Raw genomic sequence first — 23,293 nt, forward strand, 5'->3', positions numbered from 1 at the left:
AGAGAGAGAGAGAGAGAGAGAGAGAGAGAGAGAGAGAGAGAGAGAGAGAGAGAGAGAGAAGAAAAGATTGTCATTAGGCCTAATCATTATTTCCTACTTTTTGGTTGACACCTGAACGCAACACCTTTAATCATCGCGGCCTCTGTCTCAACAGGTGCTTCTGATGACGTAGCGGTGATTGATTGGTCAATTAATTTCACTCTATATGTCTCGTGGGCCCGACACCGATTCTGTCCTGGCCTTTTATAAACGTTTCTAAAAGCACACCCACTAATAAAATCTGAAGCGGTGTGATGCCACGGATGAATATTTGGTTGTGTTTTGTTCTCCTCGCGTCCTGTTGCGATGGACGAACTGATGAAGAGGAGGAAAGGCCGGGGGTGAAAGGTTCGCATCACCTGAGCCATAAGGGGTCTGGGTTAAGACTCGAACCTTCGGCTCCAGCTCGACACGGTTTACTTGCCTTCAGACACGACCAACAAGGTGACTTAAGTTCAACTAAAGGTGAGTTTTTACCTGTTTACCAGTTTACCTGTAAACTGAACATTTATCAGGGGCTTCGCACAGCCCAGACTCATCTGAGCCATTTAAAATATTTAAAAAGTGAAGGCTTGATCAATACTTTAATAATTCCAGCAAAAGTCTACAGTGTAACAAACAATCTGTCCAAACAGTAACTTACAGCTGTGAAAAATATTTACAAATGTGCAAAAAGTGACCTGTAGAACCATGGTCCTAAACAAAGATGTTGGTGTTTTTTTTAATTCTGACTTCACCAAATAAAAATATAAAAATTTAATACAATTTAAGTCTAAAATCAGCATTGCTTATTGGCTGCAGTTCCTTGTGAATGTTGAAAAGAATAAGCATATCTGTCTCATTATTTAGGCAACATTTATCAGAACGGGCTATGATGGAACTGTGATTTCATTACATTCAGCTGAATCAACACCTCCTCCTGACCTCCTCATGACACTTAATAAGCATGTTAAGATGAAATTTTAGCTATGACCCACAGGTCAAATTAGCCGTCGTTATTAGATTTTTTTTTTAAAGACGAACGGTACAATGCAGAAGGTTTTGCTTAAATGCAAAAGATTATAAATTTCAGTGTATTTCTGGGTTTATTTTTTGACTCTGTGATGGTGTGTTCAGCGTCACAGGATGGGCTGGCTGCAAAAATAAAGCGCCTGAATCCATCAGTTCAATGTGGCGACAACCAGATGACCCTGACTGTCAATCGGGTCAAAGCTCCACGTTTTCTTGTGGATGGCGGTAAGTTCCAGGTTCTAGTCCAAAGTGTTGGCCTAGGAAAAAGCAAATCATGTTTTATCCCTTTCTTATGCCAAACAGGTGAAGAACCTCATACGTCCCTTGCGCAGATGCCAGCTTCATGTGGCTTCTCTGTGAAGAGATCCCGTCGACATGTGCAGTACGCAGCATCCTATCGGGGCTGTCATGTTAACAAGGAGGTGAGAGCTCCTCTTCAGAACCTCCTCATATAGTCTTCAAATCATTTCTGGCATTTTCATTGTTTTCCCCTTCCGTAGGATGGTGATCATCTTCTACCGCTGCTTTTTCAAGGGGCACCAATGACCATGTCTTGCCCCAATGTGCTGACATCACCTGCTGTTGTCTGCTTTCCATCAAAGATGGTGGTTAAACTTGGTGGTGTAGCAGCAAATGACCTCAAAATAAAGGGTATGTTTTTTTAAACTATAATTGATCAGTTCTAGTAAATGGCTTCAGCCTAGAACTAAAACATGAACTGTTGTAGTTTCTGGCACATGGCAGCCTTTATCATCAACCTGCAGCAGCTGTGGACTAACTTTTAAAGAGGTTTCTGGAGAACTGGCACTGATTGCTCCCTACAACACAGACTTGTGTGTAGAGTTCAAGGTATGATTTGTAAATGGACATTGAAGCTGGACTGTAAATATACTTTTGATTGACTTGTTTTTCTGTTTCAGGATGAAGAGTTCTCACTCTCTCTTCAGTGGGGAGATTATGAGCTTTTAGCAGTGTGCCCTGCAGTACCAGACATTAACCCAACAACTGAAGCAACGCCGCCCTCTAGTGACGTTGGTCAAGTTCTGCAGCATCCTCAGAACTATTTACAAATGTTCTCTCAAATGTTGCAGCCCTGGCCAACACCAAGTCCAGCCCCCAGAGCACCACTACCATTTGTCTTTGTTGCCACAAACTCTCCAGAAAACRAAAAAGTACCAGAAGTTCAAAGTCCTGCGTTATCCTTTATGCCACAGTTGCCTCAGTTCTTTGTATTTCCCAGACCTGACTCGCCAGCACAGACTTCTGGGATTGAAAATAGTCCCATAAAACAGGCCCAGTTTCCTCGGATGCCACAGTCTCTTCAATATCAAGTCCCTATTTTCTCTGAATTCCCCATGGTGCCTGGAATAGTCCAACAAGCGACTCCACCACCACGTCCTGCCACCAGTACTGAGTCTTTGCCAACATCTGAGCCTGCAGCAGTGAATGAGGAGAAATTTCAACTTCCTCTGCAGTCGCAGTTTCCTGTGCTACCTCAGCATTCTTTTCCATCGTTCTTTAAACTCCCATTCTTTTCAGAAGACAAAGCACAAGTTGATGATCCTGAAACTGACATTCATCAGCTCCAACCCCAGCCCCACCACCCTCAGTTCTTCCAGTTCCCTGTGGTGTATTCTCCTCTTAATTATCCATCTAAAGGGCAAAATATGTTTACTTTCCCTGCTGCTGCTACAACCTCCACCAGTGCCGCTCCGACCAAAGCACCACTGCCTGACAATGCTTTTTACCCACCACCCCCTTATATGCCAGTACTTTTACTTCCTGAACAAGCTTCTGTCCCAGCATTTCTTCACCCTCCAAACAGCCCTTCTACAAATTCAGCTCCGTCTGATCAGCATGAATACCATCCTGTCTACCACGCCTTGCAAACTTTCTACCCTTTGCTTCCTGACCAGAGGAAAACAGAACCTACAGGACGTTAAAAATCACTCTGCTGATTGAGCTCCAGGACATGGCAGATGATTTCTGGGTTTTAGATTTGCAGATTCTCTCTCTTTTTTATTTTTTTATTTTTTATTTTTTTGAGAGCTGTTGAACAATTTAAAAAATAATTCTGGAAAGTAAACATGTTTCTGGTCAAAAATAAGAGTATTTTGTAATGCAATATGCCAATAATGCAAAATGTTTGTATATTTTTTTCCTTTTGAGGAAGAATAAAGCAGTGGAATTTGCACTATTGCTGATCTTCCAATCTGTTTTTATCAACATAAATTATTAATTCATTTAAAACAATATGTTCTTGTAAACTTCATTTTCAGATGGTTTAAAGATCCCTAAATTTTAATATTGCTCAGGTTAACATAAGTGAAATGTGTATTAATAGCTAAAGCAAAAGTTGAATCAATCAATTTTTAAACCTATCTGCTCTGCCTGAAGGAATACTCTTGGTGATTTGAATACCTTAAGTAACTTCCATGAGCGCAAACTCCCATTTATGTTTTATTCAAATGATTTAATTGGTTTTAGGTGGAAAATCTACCAGCTACAACTGGAACATGAAACATCATATCAGGAAACTTGGATTTTTTAAAATTGTTATTTAACCAGGCAAATCCCATTGAGATGCAGATCTCTTTTGCAAGGGTGGCCTGGGCCTGAAGGCGCCCTGTTATACGTTTTTGAAAATGCTGTCAAAGTAGAAAAATGTTCACTGCAGCCCTCCAATGGTTTATAAAATAAGCAAATTTAGGATTAAGTGAATTGCAAACAAGATAAAGAAAGCAAATTTCAAATAAAATGAAGACCCCATTTTACCACAATGCAAAACTTTGTAGTAAATATTAAAGTTTTCCACAGTTTACCATTGGCTCTTCAGATTGCCAGAACAATTTTAATTTGAAGAGTTACTCGTATTATAGTAAGATGTAACAATCATCAAAGTAGATCTATAATTCGGTTATGGTCAAAAATGTAATGTTTATATTTCACCAAGCTCTGTATCAATTTGAAACTTTTTGAAAATAACCTATTTAAAAAATACTCGTTGTGAAATTTTGTTACCACGGCTTGTGTGTTTTGTTGAAGAAATAATAGTTACTGGGAATGTGTGGTATAATTATATGCGACAACGGCTTGCCAAAATTAGGTCTGCTTAACTATCGGCTGCTCTGACGCAGAGCACGCAGTTTGACGTCATCGTGGGAGTGTCGACCATCGGGAGAAATGAACGGTCATCAACACAGTCCTCTGAGCGCCCGTGTAAGTTGAAGACAACAAAACGCACGTTTATTTGCGAACTATTTTACGAATGAAGTGCGTTTTCAGACATTGTGGCTGTTACGTGACTCGCAGAGGGGCTGAGGGGTGGATTTAAGTTGTTTGTCCGGTTGTCGCTGCCGCCTGGCGGTGTGCCATGTTTGCCTGTAGCTAACCGTGGCTGAAGCTCGGGCGATGTTTTTTAGCCGGGGAGCTTAGCCAGCCTGCTAATTCATTGACAGGCTGAGTAATCGGGCGTCGAACAAGCGCCTTGATTATACACCCAGCACGTTCAGGATGAAGTACATGCAGTGCGTTTTATTCTAGTTCGAGGGGGATTTTATATTGTAATAACTAAACTTTACCAACACCTAGTAGACACCCAATTCTCATAGCAGTTTCTAGAAAATTGAACGCGCAATGTTAAAACTAACGTTCTTTAATTGATAAAATTGATAAGTTAAGTCTTTAAACACTAAAAAGCCACAGTGAAATACAATAAGTGTGATAAGGAAAATCTTGTGGGAGTATGTGACAGATGGCAACTCAATACCTCCAATCTAAACTGGGTGTTCAGGGTTTCACACCTGTGAGGGCCGTTTTCTGTCGCTGCTGTCTTTCTTCATTTCCTTTTTCTTAACGTGTTTATTTTATAAGTTCATGCTGCATTATTTTGACACTAGTGTTTATGACTCAGTAGCTTGATGTTAATAACAGAGTGCTGGTACATGACTCCTCGAAAGCTCTAGAATCTGCAAGGTGTGGTAATGGATCATATAACTGTAATGAAAAAAAAAAGGTTGATTTTGTCAGCAGCTAGACAAGTTTTTGCAGTATTGTAATACTGCAACATATTGTATGGGCAGGTCACATTTCACAATGAGCCGAAACTTATCATTTTAGAGTAAAAAACACACACTAATTTGTGCAGCAGCGAGCTCGCCCCGAACAACAACACTCCGGTGTGTCCCGTGAACTAAAACAAACGCCCCTAGCCACACCACGTTAGCCTGAGCTGCTACATACCAGTTGAACAAGGAAGGTTTCTACACTGCCCTGACCAGAGATAATACCAGGGTTAGCAGCTCTCTAGCAAACTCCTCTGAGCTGAAGGGTTGGCGTGTTTCTGCCTAGCTAGTTGCTAATTTCATCCTCTTCTTTTACCTCCAGCTCTCTGTTGGGCTCTGACTATTAGCTGCAACTAAACAAACAAAACAGACTCAGATAATGGCTGTACATGGATCACTCTCAGATCTAAGGTCATTATTTGAAAAATTTAATCTTAGGTGTGTCACAGGTTATAACACGGAAATGCAGTTGTAATCCAGTGAGCTGTATTATTAATTTATTACAAGGCTTGATGTTATAAAGAGTTAGCGGTGCTAATCTTTTGAAAAGACCTTTGAGGCTTTTGTTTCACACAACAGTCTACTTAAAAGCAAAAGAAACCTCATTTCTGAATGTGTGTGTGGTGATCTAATTAAAGAGCAAGGATACTCTTACACCTAGTTTATTCTTTTACCCCATTTTGTTAGTTCATTGCCACATAACTGGTCCTTGTTAGGTCATTGCCACATTACTGGTTCTTTTCTCTTGGAAGACAGATAAATGATGAATGTCTTACACACATCCCTAGAGACTATTTCTGTACCATTAATTAACAATGAGCAAGTAATTAAGCTGAAAGTCCTCCGTGGCCCCTGCTGTACTGAAGCTAAATAAAACGGATTACACACTTTTAATGTGAGGTTACTGGTGCCCTAAGGGGTTTTAATTTTAATACTAATTATTATTTTTTTTGGCAAAAGATGACAAAAACACAACAAATCTAAAATATATAAGCTGTATATAATAAATAATGCTCTGTACTTTAATTTTAGATCTTAAATCTCCAAAGGATTGTTTTTAAAAGCTATTAACTTTGACAAAGGCAGCTTTGTACAGTCACAGGTTGAGATTAGTATTTAATTTTCTTTTCCTTTTTTTCTTGCAGAATGTGATTTTTCTAAAATTCTATCGACAAAGCGGACTAAAGTTTGACTGCAGCTTGGTTTGGAAAAGTTATCCGGAGAAAGCGGGGCTGGATATGGGCTCGAATTTTTAGGATATTTTTTCATGTTTTCATGTTTACTCACAGATGTGCCGCAAATGACCACATCAGAAGGTATGCTTTTCTCTCACTCTCACTCTCACAACTCATTTAACAGGAATTTGATGATAATAATAAACCTTATTTGGATTTACTTGATTGTACCAGCACTTAATATGTACAATCAGTTGGATATTAGGTATTTTAATGGTGTGTAACAGCTGTCTTTGTTTTTGTAGATCATAACTCTTGACTCTATGTACATTTGAGTGAAAGACGCTTCAAAGTGTCCCAAGAATATCTGGCACCAGTAAACTATATGTACAGCACTCTGCAGAGCCGGTGTGACATTGGAGCTCTGCAGAAACAGAGTGATAGGTGAATGCTGGTTGACCCACTTTGGACTTCCCCTTCAGCCCGGAGGAATCAGATGTCATTGTATTTTCACTACAGATGCAGGATTTAGTTGCACATCTGTTTGGAACATTTAATATTCCTCAGTCTTAGTTTGGAGCTAAAAAAAAAAAAAAAGGTTATAGCACAATGACTGATCACATTTTATAGTTTAAAGGTGCTGATACGATGCTGCTTTGAGTGCTGCTTTAAGATTACAGTGAAATCAGTTTGCTGCATTTTTCCTTAGCCTTTAAATGGTGACTGATGGATTCAGTATATGAGTCATTGAGATGTTTGTGAGATTTGAAGCAGCTGCCATAACAACCTGCGCACGGCTATCAGGAGCATGAGCAAACCTATTTTAACACAAAGTATATGCCAAGGATGAATGATAATGAYAATTAACACTTTTCAGATAAATGCAATTGTTTGTTTACAGTATTGTTTTGGTGCCTTGAGAATCAGTAGCCAGTGAACTAGATCACTGTAAACAAAATAAACAACATTTTGAGTAAATTGTCCATCTAGAGCTGGTTATAAACAAATATTACTGAGATGTTTTCCTTTCTTATCAGATATCAGGTCCTACCTGCAGGACCAGCATCAAATGAATCACTGCATATCAGTAATGGAGTGTGGTTGAGTTTTTTTGGTGGCAAATTGATCTGCTGGCTTGTTAATTGATACTTTGTGCTGACTTATAGGATTTTTTTCCCCTGTTTTTCTGGAAAGTAGTCCATACCTTGAGAGATCCATTGCAGGACTGCAGCTTAAAGTGTCTATGATATGCCTATCCATCGAATACAAAAAGTTAAAGAAAACATATTTTTATAAAAGAAACTTTGCAAAAAATGTGATTTTTACCCATTTGAACACATAAATGGCATATTTCCTTTTGAATTTGGATCAGCCAAAGTGAAACAGGAAGTGACATCATAGGGGAACTATTTAAGAAAGAAAACTCTCTGGTCTTTGTTTATTGAAATCATATTATTTGAACTCTAACTTGTCTTCATCTCTCTGTGATAGAGACTCAAAATCCACAATCTTTCCCCTCCTTACCAGTCTGACCTGAACATCTCCACACCCTCCCGCTCTCTAAGATCTGCTTCCTCTCTCCAACTCTCAATACCCCCTGCCCGCCTCAGCACCATGGGGAGCAGAGCTTTTAGCCGCTCTGCTCCGCAGCTCTGGAACTCACTACCCCATGGATTACGCAATACCACCTCTCTCTCCCTGTTTAAGACTGGCCTGAAGACACATCTTTTCAAATTAGCCTACCGCTGTTAATTCCTATTTTCAATATATGTCTGTTTTTGTTGTCCACACTTCTATGTTTCTCCCGCCACAACCCTATTGTTCAATTTGTCTACTTTTTTGTATTTTATTATGACTGTTCTGTACTCCGCATTTCTGTTTCTCCCACACTACCTTATGTGTATATATATATGTATCTACATTTTTTCTTTTTCTATTGTACAGTGTCCTTGGGCGGTGTCCTGAAAGGCGTTTTATAAATAAAATGCATTATTATTGTTGTTATTATTATAAAATAATCTAAAGAAACATCAGATTCTTCTCTACAGTCTGTGTCATAAGCCATTTTATCAATGCTCTAACCCATGCAGACATTCCTCTTTTGACATCACTTCCTGGAACTTCAAATGCAAATATCTCAATAACTGTTCATCTCAGCAGAGTGAAATTTAATTTTGCAATATGTTATTGATGTTATCTTTCTAACAATGCCTGTATATTTTAAAATTTTCACGTCACAGTCACTTTAAAACATTTTTATACAAATAAACTTTATGCTTTTTGCTAATTGAAGTTGGTTTAGAGGTTATGTAAGTGAGAAGACATTCTGTGCAACAAAATTTATCTTCAAAATCTATGATGCACTGCTGATTTAGCATCAGGTTTTTGGTTTCAAACCCGTGTGATGAAAGGATGCTAAAGCACAACCCGATCAGATGAGCTGCTGGTGCCTTTGTGGCATTAACGTGGCGAGTTTGATTGCAGTGATTAGTTTAATGTGTGCAAATCTTGTGTGAAATGAATTCATGAATGAATCTGTCAATGTAACCGAAAGGTTAACGGTGCTAATCCTGTCATTTGGAAATTAGTTTTAGGACAAGGGTGCCTTGTATGTCCTTCAGCTGATATTTACACACATTTTTCTGGTTTGCACATTTGTTTGTGTTGGAACACAGCACGTCAGGAYGAATATCTCCAACCAGATGAGTTGTGCAGTGACAGCTCCTCGGAGCTGTAGCTGCCATGTTTTCATGTTTTGTTGCGGTTCCCATCTATAAGGGCTGTTATGTAAATGTTTTTATGTCATTTTGTAAGAATACATTTGTGCTGTTGAGTCATTGATGATGTCTTTAGGTCAGCAGCTTAGGAGCTGTTCTTTGACTTATTCATTATTACCAGTAGAACAAATTTGTCTAAACGTTCTTCTTCATATGACAGTTTTCTTACCTTTCTGTTGCATGAAAAAAAACTATTTTTATGTTTGTGCTTCATTTAGCTGTTCCTGAGTTGTGAGTCAGAAGAGAAGAGACCGGGCTGATGGTAAGCTCTCTGTCAAACTTGTTTTCTCCTCTTCTCTAGCTTTCTCGCTTGTTGTGTCATTACACGATGATAAACCCAAACAGTGTTTAGCATAACCCAACGTGCCTAAGCAAATTCTTGGAATGAACATTCACTTCACCGAATTGAGTCTAGTTAGACAACGGCTGCAAAGGGGAAGCTGCTGTGGATTGTGGAACACCTTCAGCTGACAATTAGTCACTTTCCATTTAGCATTTAATTTACTGCAGTGTTTTCAGTTTTCTTTTGCCAGCATCTTCCAAGCAAACTTGTTTTAATTTATTTAATGAATATTTTCTGAAATGGTACTTATTGTTACTTTGAAATAATTCACAGTGAACTCAAAAACAGTCAAAGACAACTTTGAACGTGACAAACATTTCAGAAAGTGTTCTAAAATGTTGTTTTACTGTTCTGTTCTGGGTTGACACAATAAGACAATTAACGTGGTTGTGAACTAAAGTCGTTACCTTCTGTTTTCACTTAAATTGAGCTTTTTGTTATTTGGTCATTAATAAATATTTATGATAAATTTTAAAGTGAAGTACAAAGATTTGTTCTTATTTATGTCGGCCCAGTTTTCATTGTTTTTTCACATTCTGCTTTTGCTTTTTTACGTTCCTCACTGCTGCATGTTATAATTTATTTTGTTTTCCTTTTTTGTGGTAGACAAGCATGACATTGAGCCAAGCCACAGATGCATGCCCACTCAAAAGGCCCAACTGAGCGCCGTCCCCTCTGCTTCCTGGCTTTCCCCCAGCCTCTCAGAGGGGGGTGTCGACGGGGCGTAGCTAGGCTCCTACATCCCCCGAGCAGAACCTCACTTTGAAACTGGAGGTCTCTGATGGATCAGGGTAGTAGCGAGCAGAGTCCAGAGGAGCCGGACGCAGGAGGCCGTGCGGAGTCGGAGGTCGGCAGGAGGGCATCGGAGTCAGAGCATGGCTTGTCCAAAATCACCCACAATGCCCTGGAGAACATGGGAGCGTTGGGCCATGGCCTGAAGCAGTTCTTCCAGCCACAGCGCCGACGCTCCTCCGTTTCCCCACATGACTCCGCCTTGTCCTGCACGAGCGCCCCTCCCTCCGAACCCACCGATGTAGGGTCAGACGTGGGGGACGCTCCCGCCTCCTCGGCCCTGCCTGTGGATCCTGACAACCCTGCCGCTTCCGCCCCTCCCGCAGCTCTGAGCCGTGTTCTGCAGCAGATCCGAGGTCCGCCCATGATGAAGCGAGGCACCAGCCTGCAGAGCCGCCGCAGCAAGACGGGGCACCCCGGGGATCCTCCCCAAAAAGGAAGCCCACAGATCCACAGGCGGAGCACTCACGAGGCTCTGCTGCAGGCTGGACGCCCACGCTCGTCCTCTACCACAGATACACCCACCAGTCCGGCCCTGGTGGACATGCTGCTGACCTCTGGGTACCACTCCACCGAGGAGCCAGACAAGGTGAGGGTCTCAGGTGGTCCACTGTAAGATGTACACCATGCAACGAAGCATTCTTTACAATGAAACCAATGCCTGTGATTCATTTTAAGATAATGTGCTACTTTAACTACACTTTCCAAGAGGCACACATTTAAATATTTACTGGCAGAAAAACATCATCTACATGAACTCCCTGATGATATAAAAGCATATTTACTATTTCCTTGGTGTGAGGTGTAGGCTTATCATATAAGAGCTGTATCAGTGACTTCTCAGTGGATGCTAGGTTCAGATAGTCGGAACAAAATCTGGTAAAAATCCTAAAATGCTGTATTCCTAGAAGACTTGGCCTTGAGACATAAAATATTCAGTTTGCATTTGTTAGTTGGCAGCAGTGATGCAAGAAATGAATTGTATCTGTCTATTAGGTTCTAAAAATAAATGTTTAGAGGTGACTCATGTGAGTGTGAACGTCAAAACCTAGCGAGCTAGAAAATCGTGTTAAAAGTCTCTGGATGGTTTAGATGTGTCCTGGATGCAGCACAGAATGGGGAGATGAGCTGTCAGTGTGCCGCAAAGGTCAGACGTTGCCTTTGACTGGTTGGTCACTATTTGCTTTAAGCCTTGCTAAATTTAGCATTTGTCGTCCCTCGGTGCACTTCAGGTCAGGAGACTGCTCACGGGGGTAAACACGCTCACACTTGGGACTGTTTTTGAGTTTAAAACAGAAGAAATGCTGTTGGAAATGCACTGACTTAAACCTGAAATGTCCCGCTACCTGAGAACTGCAGGTGACAGCAGACATGAAAATAGTTAAAATATTCAATTATTTACAATTCAGTGTATTAGCACTAATTGATAACTCATTAAAACTACATTGAATTATAGACGTCATTACTATTAACCTTACCAGGGCTTGTTTTGACTTTTTGATATAGTTAAAAAGAGTCACTGTTTTCTTTTGTCAGTGTTTTACTGATGAGTCATTGATCAGGCAGGTTTTTATCTTCAAAAGAGTTGGAGCTTTTCAGAGTTTGGTAAACAAACAGCTCTGTTGTGCTGCTTTCTGAATGACACAAAACTGAGATAAAGTGGAAAAAACTACCGAAGTCTGTTTATTTCATATTTGTCTTTTATTCAAGGATCACTGTTTTTGAGTTAATATTGAAGCACATAGTTTAAAAGCTCACTTCTTTTTTGTACAGTTGTACACATGGGTAACCAGCACATCTGTGAAAGTAATATTCATACTTACACCATGTACAGTTTTGGATAACATGCTGCCATTCAGATGATGTTTTTTGTTTTATTCTTTTTTAGAAAAGAGCTTGCTTATTTCACTAAAACGGTTCCAAGTTGCAATCGGCACAACATGATGCTGATTTAAGGTCCAAGTGTCAAACTTTTCATCAGTCAACCTATGTTCTAGTAATAGCTTCCATCTTTTACTCAGTTAATAACTTTTATTTAAAAACGTCTTTTCATCCAGTTTTCTCAGGGTAAGCCTGGATGAAATTAATTAATATTAAGCAGTTATGTATTAGACCATTTCCCATAGATAACATTTCTGGGAGGTAAATCAGTGTCATATTTATATCTGAAGCAGCCTGTTAAAGCATTTCCATATTTTTTGTTGCATTATATTTTACATTTTAATGACTTTACTGAAAGATGCATTTGTTTAACAGGCACCATCTGCTGTTGGAAATACGAAACCAACTATTGTCCTGTTACACCTTCCTTTACAGTCACTTAGCCAAACAAACATGCATATTTAAGCTTTTCAAATCATTTGCAGAATTCAGAGACATAAAATTCAAGCGTTTTAAGTTTTGCATTCCTGCTAAACCATTTAAAAACTCTTACATATTGTCTCTAGAGGACATTCTTTAGTGGAGTTTTGTCTAAATCCCCCAGAGTAAAAATGAATTAAAACAACTTTTAGACACTGGATCCAAAAATTAAACACCTTTTTTTTATCTACTTACAGGAGACATGATAAATTATTAGATATATCTATTCCATCATCATATGTTTGTATAAACATTTTTAATCATTCATGAATGACTTCAGTGTGAATTTTAATGTCAATATGAAGTATGGCCATTTAAAAGACTTTTTTCTAATGTCTCTTCTTTCATTTTTCTTCCTTTTTTTTCTGAAAAAGCTGGAACGGTACGATGGATCAGGCCCTGCTGTGTCCCCCAGTACCCTCCCCTATGGCGCTGAAGGGTACGACGTGGTCGACAATACCCCAGACCCGCATCGCACCAAGCAGGCCATCGCACAGTTGCAGCAGAAGATCCTGAAGCTCACGGAACAAATCAAGATCGAACAAACTGCTCGGGATGACAACGTGGCCGAATACCTGAAACTTGCCAACAACGCAGACAAACAACAGAGCGCACGCATCAAACAGGTGTTTGAGAAGAAGAACCAAAAATCAGCTCAGACTATCCAGCAGCTGCAGAGGAAGCTCGAGCACTACCACCGGAAACTTCGTGAGGTGGAGCACAACGGTATCCCTCGCCAGCCCAAAGATGTTTTAAGAGACATGCACCAGGGGCTAAAAGATGTTGGAGCTAAGGTTTGGGTTTTTTAGGGTTGTTTTTCTGCCAAAAGACTTTAGTTCTAGGCTTCAACACAGTGTTTTACAGACAACAAATCTTTAAATTCCCACACAAACCACCATACCTCATACTGTATACAGACATAACACTGGTTAGTTTATCAGAGCTGGTCATCATTTCTGTTCACAAATACTCAAATAGACATTTTAGACAGACATGGTTGTCATTTTTCATCAGATTAGCTCTTTTTTATTAGAAAATATCTTGAGTTTTCAGATTGAAACATCAGTTGTATCACCTGATTGTTCTCGTTTTTCCAGGTGACGGGAGGCCTGTCCAGCATCTCTCAAGCCACTCATTCTGCAGCTGGAGCTGTGGTATCCAAGCCAAGAGAGATAGCTTCCCTCATCCGCAACAAGTTTGGGAGCGCTGACAACATCGCAGCGCTGAAAGACTCTTTGGAGGAAGTGCAGGGAGATGAAGGTGTCGGTCCAGGGGGGTCTAGGCTCCTTGTGACGGGGCATTTACAATCCAGCCCCAAGTATGGTAGTGAAGATGATTGTTCTAGTGCTACGTCTGGTTCTGCTGGAGCCAACAGCACCCCTGGAGCTCCTGGAGCTCCCGGAGGCCCCCCTAGCTCCAGGGGCAATACTCTTGATCCCCAAGCCTCAAGCTTTGATGCCATACTTCATGAGATCCAAGAACTCCGGGAAAACCAAGGTCGACTGGAGGAGTCCTTTTTAAATTTAAAAACCCACTATCAGAGGGACTACACCATGAACATGGAGGCCCTGCAGGAGGAGCGATACAGGTAACTCCAGTTGTAGTATGTTTGTGCTACGTAGTTAGAATGCTTGTTTTTTCTGAACAGTCGGTGTTTTGCAGGTGTGAGCGTTTGGAGGAACAACTCAATGACTTGACAGAGCTGCACCAGAATGAAATTCTGAACCTGAAACAGGAGCTAGCCAGCATGGAGGAGAAGATTGCCTACCAGTCCTATGAAAGAGCAAGAGACATCCAGGCAAGTGTCCACCTGAACTAATTTCTGCTTCCTCATCGGAGCTATTTCTCTGACGGTTTTTGTCTCCAACACTTAGGAGGCGCTGGAGGCCTGTCAGACACGCATCTCCAAGATGGAGCTGCAGCAGCAGCAGCAGCAGGTGGTGCAGCTGGAGGGGCTGGAGAACGCCACGGCGAGGACTCTCCTGGGAAAATTAATCAACGTGCTGCTAGCTGTCATGGCCGTCCTTTTGGTGTTTGTGTCCACGGTGGCCAACTGCGTCGTCCCCTTGATGAAAACCCGCAGCCGCACACTTTCTACGTTACTCCTCGTAATCCTGCTCGCGTTCCTGTGGAGGCACTGGGATGCCATTTCAGAGTATCTGCATCGCTTTCTGCTGCACCCCAGATGACTGACTATGAAAGAGAAATTAAAACAGCGAAGGGACGTCGGGCTTTGAGACTGAAACATGAAGGGAGGACCTATATAGGAAGTCGAGTCTTAATTGTCACGTCTTTTAAATATACTTCTCTCAAAACACTCAGGAGTATATCAGAGGTTTTGTCACTTGACCACTTTCTGAAGTGTGATTTGAGAAGAATGAAACAAAGAAGAAAAAGGTTGACGAAGACTTTCTATGGTGGCACAAGCACACGCTGTAAGGGTGAATGAAGCGTAGTTGAAGGAGGAGCTGAGAGAACCGCACACTTGATTTCTCTCTTGAGTGAATTTGTTTACACAAGAAAAACTTTGATTTGTTTTTCACTTGGGTCTTACTTTGAATTGGTATTGTTTTGAAGTCACTTCTACTTTTTAATACAGCTATTATTTACATTTGGTTTGTAACCGCAACAAGATGACAGTGTTCTGCGGCTTTAGTGTCAAGTTTTTATTTGTAAGCTTTTTTGTGTGTGTGTGTGTGTGTGTGCTCTTGTAATTTTGGGTTTTCAACTTACTTCTGTTTTATTTTTTTTAATCTCTTTAAAATTTCAGCTTTTGTTACCACATCCTCCTCTTCCAGCTAACTTCACACCGAAGGTCAGGGTGCCTGCAAAATCAGCTACATTGCTTTTGATATCAGATTTGTCACTGGATCAAAATGTTATGGGTTCTTGAATTGCTTCTTTTGGATGTGTGAAGTCAAATACACTGATTCTGACACATCCTGAACACTATCAGAGACTTTGTGTTTGAGTTGTGACTGCGATGCTACTTTCCTGGGGATGTTTTCACAGCAGAAGAATAATCGACAAACTCAATTAACATACTTGAAGAGCGGCTGAATTGCTCAAAGACTTAGTGCTTCCGTACTGTTTCTATTAGTGAAGATGAAATAGTTATACATTTTAGTTGGTTTTTATTTTTATTTTTTAAAAACGAATAAATTTGCTGTTTTAAAAGGTGACATTTTAAGTTTAACTTGGATTTATCTTTTGTGTCAAAATGTCCGAGATGCATAATACTAAATTTTTTTCAGTGTTGTATAAAGTACAACAAAGTGATACTTGAGTAAAAATACCAAAATCTTACCAAAAATTTACTTTAACTTTTAAAGTCTCCTTTAGGAATATTACTTGAGTAAAAGTTTTAAAGTATCTGATTTTGTTTGTACTTAAGTATTAAAAGTAAATGTATTGATTTAAACAAGCAGTTCGATTTTCCGTAATATTTATTAGGTGACCTCCCCCCAAAAAATGCAGAAATGACTTGTATTAAAATAATTAATTTGTTAAATTTAGGATGCACTACTCATGCCTTTTCAGTTTATAGATACTGTTTCAGTTTATATACATATATCAAGGCTGCCCAAACCTTTTCCCCAAAATGAAAATCTATCTGAGGACTGCAGTCCAAATGCAATATAATTCATGAAATACAAATACTTCTTAAGTACAGCTRTTTTATTTGAATGATTATGTCCTGCTGGAGTGTGACATGATTAGTTTGTGTACAAACTAATACGGTATCAGAATTTTATATACAGTATTTATACTTCTCATTCAACCACAATTACATTCACTCTATCTAGGAGGCACAGTTTATATGGAGAGTATTTATTTTTTACAATAAGCTGGAATGAAAACAAGCAAAAATGAAATAAAAGTAACGGCTTGCCTTTTTAAAATAAGGAGTAGAAAGTACAGATAATTGTGTGAAAATGTAAGAAGTATAAGTAAAAAGTTGTCTGAAAAATAATTAAGTAAAGTACAGATACCCCAAAATTCTACTTAAGTACAGTAACAAAGGACTTGTACTTAGTTTTTTTTACAACTCTGATTACTTTTCTTTTCATGTCCGCAATAAAAAGTATTTGATAGTATAAAATGATTTTTTTATAGTTCCAAGTAACAAATGTCATTTTAGTGCACAAACAAAACAAAGACATAAAATTAAAAATAAAAATCCAAAAAAGTCCAAATATACACAGTCAGTGTATTATGAAATCTGTCTGACAGCACTTTGAAGCTTTACACAACTTCCGACTGTTCAGTTTGTTTACGTCAAGAGAAGAAGAAAAAAACGTCGACGTTGTTATGAACAACCAAAGTATTTTGTTGCTTAGCGACGTAACAATATTAGCATTCAAAGTTAGAGCAACAAGTTAGCATCGTTGACGTCAATCTAAGAAGACTTCTTTTAAAATCAAGTAAGTACTTTCTAACAAAATGAAATTAATGAAAAGTTATCTTAAATCTCTAAAATATTACAAAACCATAAATATTCATCATAAACCGAATTTATTAGATTACAAGGGGGAAAAATGAATTATACAGATTTTATTTTAAAGATAAATGTACATTTCCCCCCTAATTTTTCTGATTCATGCAGACAAAGAAAACTTGTAGGAAGTTTAGTTTCATTAAAACACGGCGGTTAACGCGTTACACCAAAGAGTTGATAAGAAATAAAAACATTGTGAATAAATAATACATAAATACCTAGTCTAACAGTGTAATTGTGAAATAACTGATTGCATGTGTAATTCTAAACTCATTATGAAAAAAGAAATCATTCTCCTTTTAAAATGTGCCTTATATGATCATGATAATGATAATATATCATTTTTGAAACTTACTACTTGAGTTTTGATTTTATTCCTAATTTTCATATCCCCAACGGCTTATTTATTTCAAAACAATACTTCTCATCAGAATGACTTCACCTGAGGCCTCGGGATTTGATGAGATCCAACAGATCCAGGAAGCCCAAGACCGTCTCCAGAGATCCCTGGAAGTCCTAAAAATAAACCATCAGCGGGATCATATGATGGTCCTGGAGCTTCTAGAAGAGGACAAATTAAGGTAGTGTATGCTCACAGTCATCCTTTGACACATCCAAACCCTGTCTGATGCACAGTGATGGTTTTGTAGGTTTGACGGTTTGAAACAAGAACTCGCTGACTTGAAAGAACTTCATGAGAGGGAGATGGGAAATTTGAAAGAAGAGTTACTCAGCTCTAAAGACAAGACTGACTGCAGGCACCACGAAAGAAAAGAATTTCATGTGAGTGTTTTAAGACGTAGGGGTGAAAGAAAAATAATGCACAACTTAGAAAAGGCACTGAACCTGTACGCCTCAATCTTAATTTGTGATCTGCTCTGTAGGATGCAATAGAGGCTCGTCATTCACGACTCCCCGAGGCGGAGCAGCAGCAGCAGAACATGGAGAGGGATGAGGACACCATACTACTGAGCAGTCTTGGGAAAATAATCGGCATGCTTTTAGTGGTTCTGACATCCATTTTAGTATTCGTGTCCATGGCGACTCAATGAGTCATCCTTCTTAAACCATCCAGCTGAATGCTTCGTGTGCCGTTTCTCTACGTCATCTGAAAGTACATGGAGGTCYGTTTCAAATACGACCTTTGGCCTGCCTTTGCAGCACCTTAAAAAGAAATAAATAAAAATCTCTGGATGTGCAATGAACAGCTTTGTGCTTTGATACAGGTTCAACTTTTAGAGACATGTCTGCAGATTCTCAGTTTTAACCCTTAAATTCAGAGTTGTAAAGTACAAATACTTTGTTACTGTACTTAAGTAGATTTTATAGGCATCTGTACTTTATTTTTCAGCCTACTTTTTACTTCTACTTCTTACATTTTCACACAATTATGTGTACTTTCTACTTCTTACATTTTAAAAAAAGGCAACAAGTAGAAAGACCTTATTTTTTGCTTCTTTTCATTTCAGCTTGTTATTGTAAAAAATACTCTCCATATAAATTGTGCCTCCTAGATAGAGTGAATTTAATTGGGGTTGAAAGTATAAATATATAAAATTCTGATACAGTATTAGTTTGTATACAAACAAATGTCACACTCCAGCAGGACATAATCATTTAAATAAAAAAAGGACTGTACTTAAGTATTTGTATTTCATGAATTATATTTTTTCATTTGGCCACAGCCCTCAGATTTTCATTTTGGGGAAAGGTTTGGGCAGCCTTGATATGTACATAAACTGAGCAGCTAGGCTAGTGTATCCTAAATTTAACAATTTTAATACAACATAGAGTCATCTCTGCACCTTTTTGGGGAGGTCACCTCCTAATTATGTCACACAGAAAATCTGACTGCTCATTTTAAATCAATACTTTTACTTTTAATACTTAAAGTACAAAAAATTTCAGCTACTTTAGACTTTATTCAAGTAATATTCCTAAAGAAGACTTTACTTTTACCAAAGTAATTTTTTAGTAAGATACTGTACTTCTACTCAAGTATTACTTTGTGGTACTGCTTAAATTTATGAGCCAAGATCACAGAACTCCATATAAGCTTCGTTTTGACAGAGATCTTAGCAAATGAAGTGTGAAAACTGTTTAATTAAAAAGTAACTTTATTAGAGCAAAAAAAAAGTTTAAAATTCTAAAAACTCCCAAGTTCACTTATTCCTTCGTTTTGCTGGCTTGGTGACAGGAGCATCACCAGCAGCCTTCACAGCTTTGCTCTGGGAATCTTTCCCAGTTTTCAGCTCTTTTGTTGTCTTTGCTTTAGTTTTGGTTGAATCAGAGCTTCCTTTACCGCTTTCTTTTGCCTCAGCTTTTTTAGCTCTCGGTTTCTTGGCCGGAGCAGGTTCTTCATCTTTCTTGGCCTTCTTGGGAGGCTTCGGGTTCTATTAAAAAACAAAAATAAATACAGTTTTGCACATTACTCAGAACAATGCAAGAGGAACTGGATCAAAAAGAAGCCAAACTGCTACTCCTGGACAAAACATAATTGTTGGTATTGTTCATGAGTAGGATCAGCAACCAGCACACTCAAGGTTTAAAAATAAATAAATAAAAAGCTTATCGCTTTATGCACCAGTATTTTGATCAACACCATTTGACCAATTCCAGGTGATTGCTACATTAATGCAAAAATTGATTAAGAGCATTTATCTCACCTTTGTAGACTTCGGCTCTTCAGTTGCAGCATTTTTCTTCATAGTAGCCCCTTTAAGAGAAAAGGAAAGTGTCTCCTCTGGTAGATTATTTTAAGTTTAGTTGACTTGTACAAACAAGTTTCCTTACATTTTGTGCTTTGTTGTAACAATGCTTCTTGGCAATGCATCTCAAGACTGGCGGCACTTGAAGCTCAAAACCCATTGTCAATAGCAACAGAAAAACAAGCTGTTTGACAATGATGACAATGACTGAAGATTTGGCACATTTTTCATGTGCACAACCCGCACTGCTCATCACACAAATGCATATTCCTTACAAATATGGCACTGTTTTAAAAGAGAAAATTAACAGGCTTTCCAGCTGTGTAGGATTAATTGCAAAGACGCATTGTTGCAAATAATCCACCAAACACAAGTTTCTTTACTTTTTGTGCCAAGTATCTATTGATCATCACCCACCACCAAAGATGAAGCAGTTGTGTATTTTCTGAGTGTGTTAGTCTGTACATTTAGCAAAATATTCCCTAGAGAACTACGATTCAGTTTAACAGATGACCTTAAATTTGCTGTGGTAGTGGCTGACAGCCAGTCACAACACTAATCATGCACAAAATCAGTTATTTTCAAGGTTTAACTCTGTCATTTTTTGAAGCTCAAACTTACAAAACAAAACGTGATGATATACATTCCTTTGAGAAATGCTTCCCCCACCACCTCCTACCTGTCTTTTGGGGTCGTTTAACCCCCTCTTTGGCTTCCTTTGGAGCCTTTTCCATATTTGGATCAGCATTCTCCTTTATGGGCTTGAGATCTTTTTTTAGTACAAGCTTGTTTAAAAAAAAAAAACAGAACAAACATTAAAACCAGCTTGCTTAATTAGTGTTAAACTCCCGTTTGTTGGTCAAAGCCTGCATTACCCTGAATCGTCCCTGTATGCCTGTAGTGACGGTGGAGCTGGGGGGCCTGGCCAGAGTCCCACTCTCTAGTCCCTTCAGCAGAGCTCGGCGGACCAAGTGCTTCAGCATGACCCCATCTGCTGAGGGGTACTTCAGCTTGATGTACTTCTGGATGGCCTGGGATGAGACCCCTTTGCGTGAGTCCAAGTCTGTGAGCGCCTCGCGCACCATGACGGCCGTGGGCGGATGACACGTCAGTTTGCGCAGCGCTGCAGGACCTGCAAAGAGAAAACATAAACAAACTGCGTCAAAACGACGTGTTTTTGATTTAAGTTCTCACACGAACCAGGTTTCTTCTTCCCAGCGGCCTCCTCCAAGGGAGCATCGCTTGATGTCGGCTGAGGCGCAGAGTCCGCTGCCGGTTTTTTAGGAGGCATCGCCAAAAGTGAAAGAGACGCAAAACTCAGACTAGCAGAAAAAAAAAAGTTGACTTTATGTATTAACTTCCGGTGATAAGAGACCAGGTGAATTACATGAGCAGCTGATTAGCTGTGCCTGCATGCAGGGGCGGTTCTATCCTGCTTTGTGCTCCGGATGACCCCTGCAGCACCCAGTGCTGCCAAATGGGAAATGTTGAAGTACCAGCAGCTTGAACTTGTTGTATTTACACAACCAATTTGTGTAGGAAGTTCAGAATGACAAATACCTCCTGCCACAACTAATGCACGCCATATTAAAGTTAATAAAGCACATATTTGACTCTTCAGTATAGGGAAAGTTGCGATTTGGCTGGCCTTTTTTAAACAAAAAAATTGTTGAAACAAGAATGAAGTACAAAACAACAAACCAAGGGAGCCAAGGTGATTGAACATCTGCACACAAAGTAAATATTAGATGAAACAGCAACAATAAAGAAGTCAATAAAATCAATAAAATAAAATAAGCCAAGTTAAAATGAGATCCGAAAGGAAACTAGTCTTTGTAGTTTTCTCTCCTGATTAGTGGAGAAACAAATTGAGTGCTGTGTAAATTTACTAGAAAGCTCACAAAATCTTGTAGGTTTTGCATAAAATTTTACTTGGATGATTATTAAAAATGATAGTAATATCCTTTAAACTTGTTTTTATATTTTGCTCGAAATTTGACACAATTATCCAGAGAGGAATGATGTCTGTAGAACAAAATATAAAGATTTTTCTGTTGCTCCTTGAAATTTTTTTTTCTTCATTTAGGCCTATACCATCACAATTATACCCTCCCTTTCATTTGGGCTTAAGACCAGTAAACTATGAAGGTAATTATGGTGCAAATGTGTTTGCGCTTTGTAGATGCACTTAAAAAATAAGCAACTGTACTGACTGACATAAGAACTAATAAATTAGAACTTTTTTGTTAATTAAAATAAAATGGATTCTCTGGTAACATGTAAACATCCTGAAACCAACACATTTAGATCAACAGCTTCTGCTGACGAGACTTGGTTTGGATCTTCTGCTCTGTACCTGCACACGACCCATGCAGAAAGATGTGAACAATGAAAACATAATGTGTGACCATGTTTAATGAGACCCACGGTCATACGCGCACAAGCCTGATTTAGAAGAAACAGAAAACACATCTGACGATATACGCAGATGAACTCTCATACTTGTTAAGGTTATTTATAAAGGCAGAAGTTGTGTGTCTGTGGCCTGTGTGTGAGATTAATTTAAATGCTCACTGTGGTTAGAACAGAATCAGACGTCCATCTTTACTCAGTCAGACTTCTCAGAAGAACTTTGTAATCATGACTAGACACAAATTTATCATCGTCCTCATGTCTAAGTCACGTCTTCTATGAATTATTAATGTTGTGTGGCAAATATTTTGAAGAGTTTGATATATTTTATTTAGCACTTCTTACTTTTTATTGTTCGTTTACAGTTTTTATTTAAGTTAGAAAGAACAAAAGTAGAGACGAGTGAAAACTGTTGACATCATAAAAAAGTTTTGTATTTGTTTTGTTGTTTCCAACAGGCTCGTTTTGTCAGGTCAGGTTGTACAAGGTCAGTGTCTGTTGTTTTCACTAGATAAGGATTTATAGGAATGTTACCATGCATGTCAAATCATCAATTGGGTCTTTTTTCTCCAATAATCTGCATTTTCAGCTCTTCTCCAGGCTAAAGTGACAGTGAACCCCTCAGTGATCAAAGAAACAGACTCAGTGTCACTGAGCTGTCAGGCTCCATCATCTGTTTCTGTCCATCAGTGTTATTTCTACATTAAGAGTCTAAGACAGTCCACACCTGTTTGAAGACATTTACAGGACAGTGATGTAGTTTTTAGCCTCGCCACTAGAGGGCGCAGCCGTCCTGTGAGTCGTGTTGTGAGGTAGATAATATTCATGAATGCAGTGTGGAACAGCAAAAGGTCACATTTGTTTTATTATTTTTTTTCACAAGAGAGTGCGTCCTTAAGACTGGTAAACTTTTATAATCCCATAATTATGACATCTTATCTCGTGACTATGACAGCATGTTACTATCTTAAAGATCAGTTTAAATTGTGATTGTTTTTTTTTTCATTTTTATAACCAACTCTACAAATCTCTGGTTTTTTTTGTAGGTTTTGTGGAAAGTGAATCAGATGAGACCAACACAACACAGATGTTTACTGGTGAAAAATATTATCT

The 23,293-nt window shown here is 38.9% G+C and overlaps 4 protein-coding genes across 5 annotated transcripts; 3 read left to right on the forward strand and 1 right to left on the reverse strand.

Annotated features, from left to right (window-relative positions):
• Positions 1-220: 220 nt before the first annotated feature.
• LOC106516180 (uncharacterized) lies at positions 221-3,242 on the forward strand. Its single transcript, XM_014006399.1, has 6 exons — positions 221-504; positions 1,156-1,275; positions 1,354-1,472; positions 1,551-1,701; positions 1,778-1,899; positions 1,971-3,242. The coding sequence occupies exons 1-6, from the start codon at positions 294-296 to the stop codon at positions 2,991-2,993; spliced, it is 1,746 nt and encodes a 581-aa protein (XP_013861853.1). The 5' UTR covers positions 221-293; the 3' UTR covers positions 2,994-3,242.
• A 948-nt stretch (positions 3,243-4,190) lies between these two features.
• On the forward strand, positions 4,191-15,744 carry tmcc1b (transmembrane and coiled-coil domain family 1b). 2 transcript variants are annotated; one of them, XM_014006400.1, is made up of 8 exons: positions 4,191-4,269; positions 6,260-6,430; positions 9,285-9,328; positions 10,016-10,790; positions 12,937-13,356; positions 13,660-14,150; positions 14,225-14,360; positions 14,437-15,744. In XM_014006400.1, exons 4-8 carry the CDS (start codon positions 10,191-10,193, stop codon positions 14,749-14,751), a joined length of 1,962 nt encoding a protein of 653 aa, XP_013861854.1. In that variant the 5' UTR covers positions 4,191-4,269; positions 6,260-6,430; positions 9,285-9,328; positions 10,016-10,190; the 3' UTR covers positions 14,752-15,744. The 2 variants fall into 2 exon arrangements, with proteins under 2 accessions (XP_013861854.1, XP_013861855.1); XM_014006401.1 differs by having other exon boundaries at positions 10,528-10,790.
• Positions 15,745-17,275: 1,531 nt separating this feature from the next.
• Positions 17,276-18,361, forward strand: LOC106516182 (transmembrane and coiled-coil domains protein 1). The gene is made up of 3 exons (XM_014006402.1): positions 17,276-17,641; positions 17,711-17,843; positions 17,945-18,361. The coding sequence occupies exons 1-3, from the start codon at positions 17,493-17,495 to the stop codon at positions 18,110-18,112; spliced, it is 450 nt and encodes a 149-aa protein (XP_013861856.1). The 5' UTR covers positions 17,276-17,492; the 3' UTR covers positions 18,113-18,361.
• Positions 18,362-19,159: 798 nt separating this feature from the next.
• On the reverse strand, positions 19,160-21,110 carry h1m (linker histone H1M). Its single transcript, XM_014006403.1, has 5 exons — positions 20,969-21,110; positions 20,644-20,900; positions 20,448-20,553; positions 19,727-19,776; positions 19,160-19,453 (listed from the first exon to the last, which is right to left on the reverse strand). Exons 1-5 carry the CDS (start codon positions 21,057-21,059, stop codon positions 19,223-19,225), a joined length of 735 nt encoding a protein of 244 aa, XP_013861857.1. The 5' UTR covers positions 21,060-21,110; the 3' UTR covers positions 19,160-19,222.
• Between the last annotated feature and the right edge of the window lie 2,183 nt (positions 21,111-23,293).

This window comes from Austrofundulus limnaeus, unplaced genomic scaffold, assembly GCF_001266775.1.
Source record: "Austrofundulus limnaeus strain Quisiro unplaced genomic scaffold, Austrofundulus_limnaeus-1.0 Scaffold35, whole genome shotgun sequence".
NCBI lineage: Eukaryota > Metazoa > Chordata > Actinopteri > Cyprinodontiformes > Rivulidae > Austrofundulus > Austrofundulus limnaeus.

What these genes read in the sequence shown, in the direction of transcription:
- tmcc1b (XM_014006400.1), top strand. Translation starts at nt 10,191, where the DNA reads ATGGATCAGGGTAGTAGCGAGCAGAGTCCAGAGGAGCCGGACGCAGGA. An exon ending in TAAAAGATGTTGGAGCTAAG is followed by an intron (nt 13,357 to 13,659) that starts GTTTGGGTTTTT and finishes TCGTTTTTCCAG; the next exon opens with GTGACGGGAGGCCTGTCCAG. An exon ending in CTGCAGGAGGAGCGATACAG is followed by an intron (nt 14,151 to 14,224) that starts GTAACTCCAGTT and finishes GGTGTTTTGCAG; the next exon opens with GTGTGAGCGTTTGGAGGAAC.
- LOC106516182 (XM_014006402.1), top strand. Translation starts at nt 17,493, where the DNA reads ATGACTTCACCTGAGGCCTCGGGATTTGATGAGATCCAACAGATCCAG. An exon ending in CTAGAAGAGGACAAATTAAG is followed by an intron (nt 17,642 to 17,710) that starts GTAGTGTATGCT and finishes ATGGTTTTGTAG; the next exon opens with GTTTGACGGTTTGAAACAAG. An exon ending in ACGAAAGAAAAGAATTTCAT is followed by an intron (nt 17,844 to 17,944) that starts GTGAGTGTTTTA and finishes TCTGCTCTGTAG; the next exon opens with GATGCAATAGAGGCTCGTCA.
- h1m (XM_014006403.1), bottom strand. Translation starts at nt 21,059, where the DNA reads ATGCCTCCTAAAAAACCGGCAGCGGACTCTGCGCCTCAGCCGACATCA. An exon ending in CGCTGGGAAGAAGAAACCTG is followed by an intron (nt 20,901 to 20,968) that starts GTTCGTGTGAGA and finishes TTCTCTTTGCAG; the next exon opens with GTCCTGCAGCGCTGCGCAAA. An exon ending in TAAACGACCCCAAAAGACAG is followed by an intron (nt 19,777 to 20,447) that starts GTAGGAGGTGGT and finishes TTTCTCTTAAAG; the next exon opens with GGGCTACTATGAAGAAAAAT.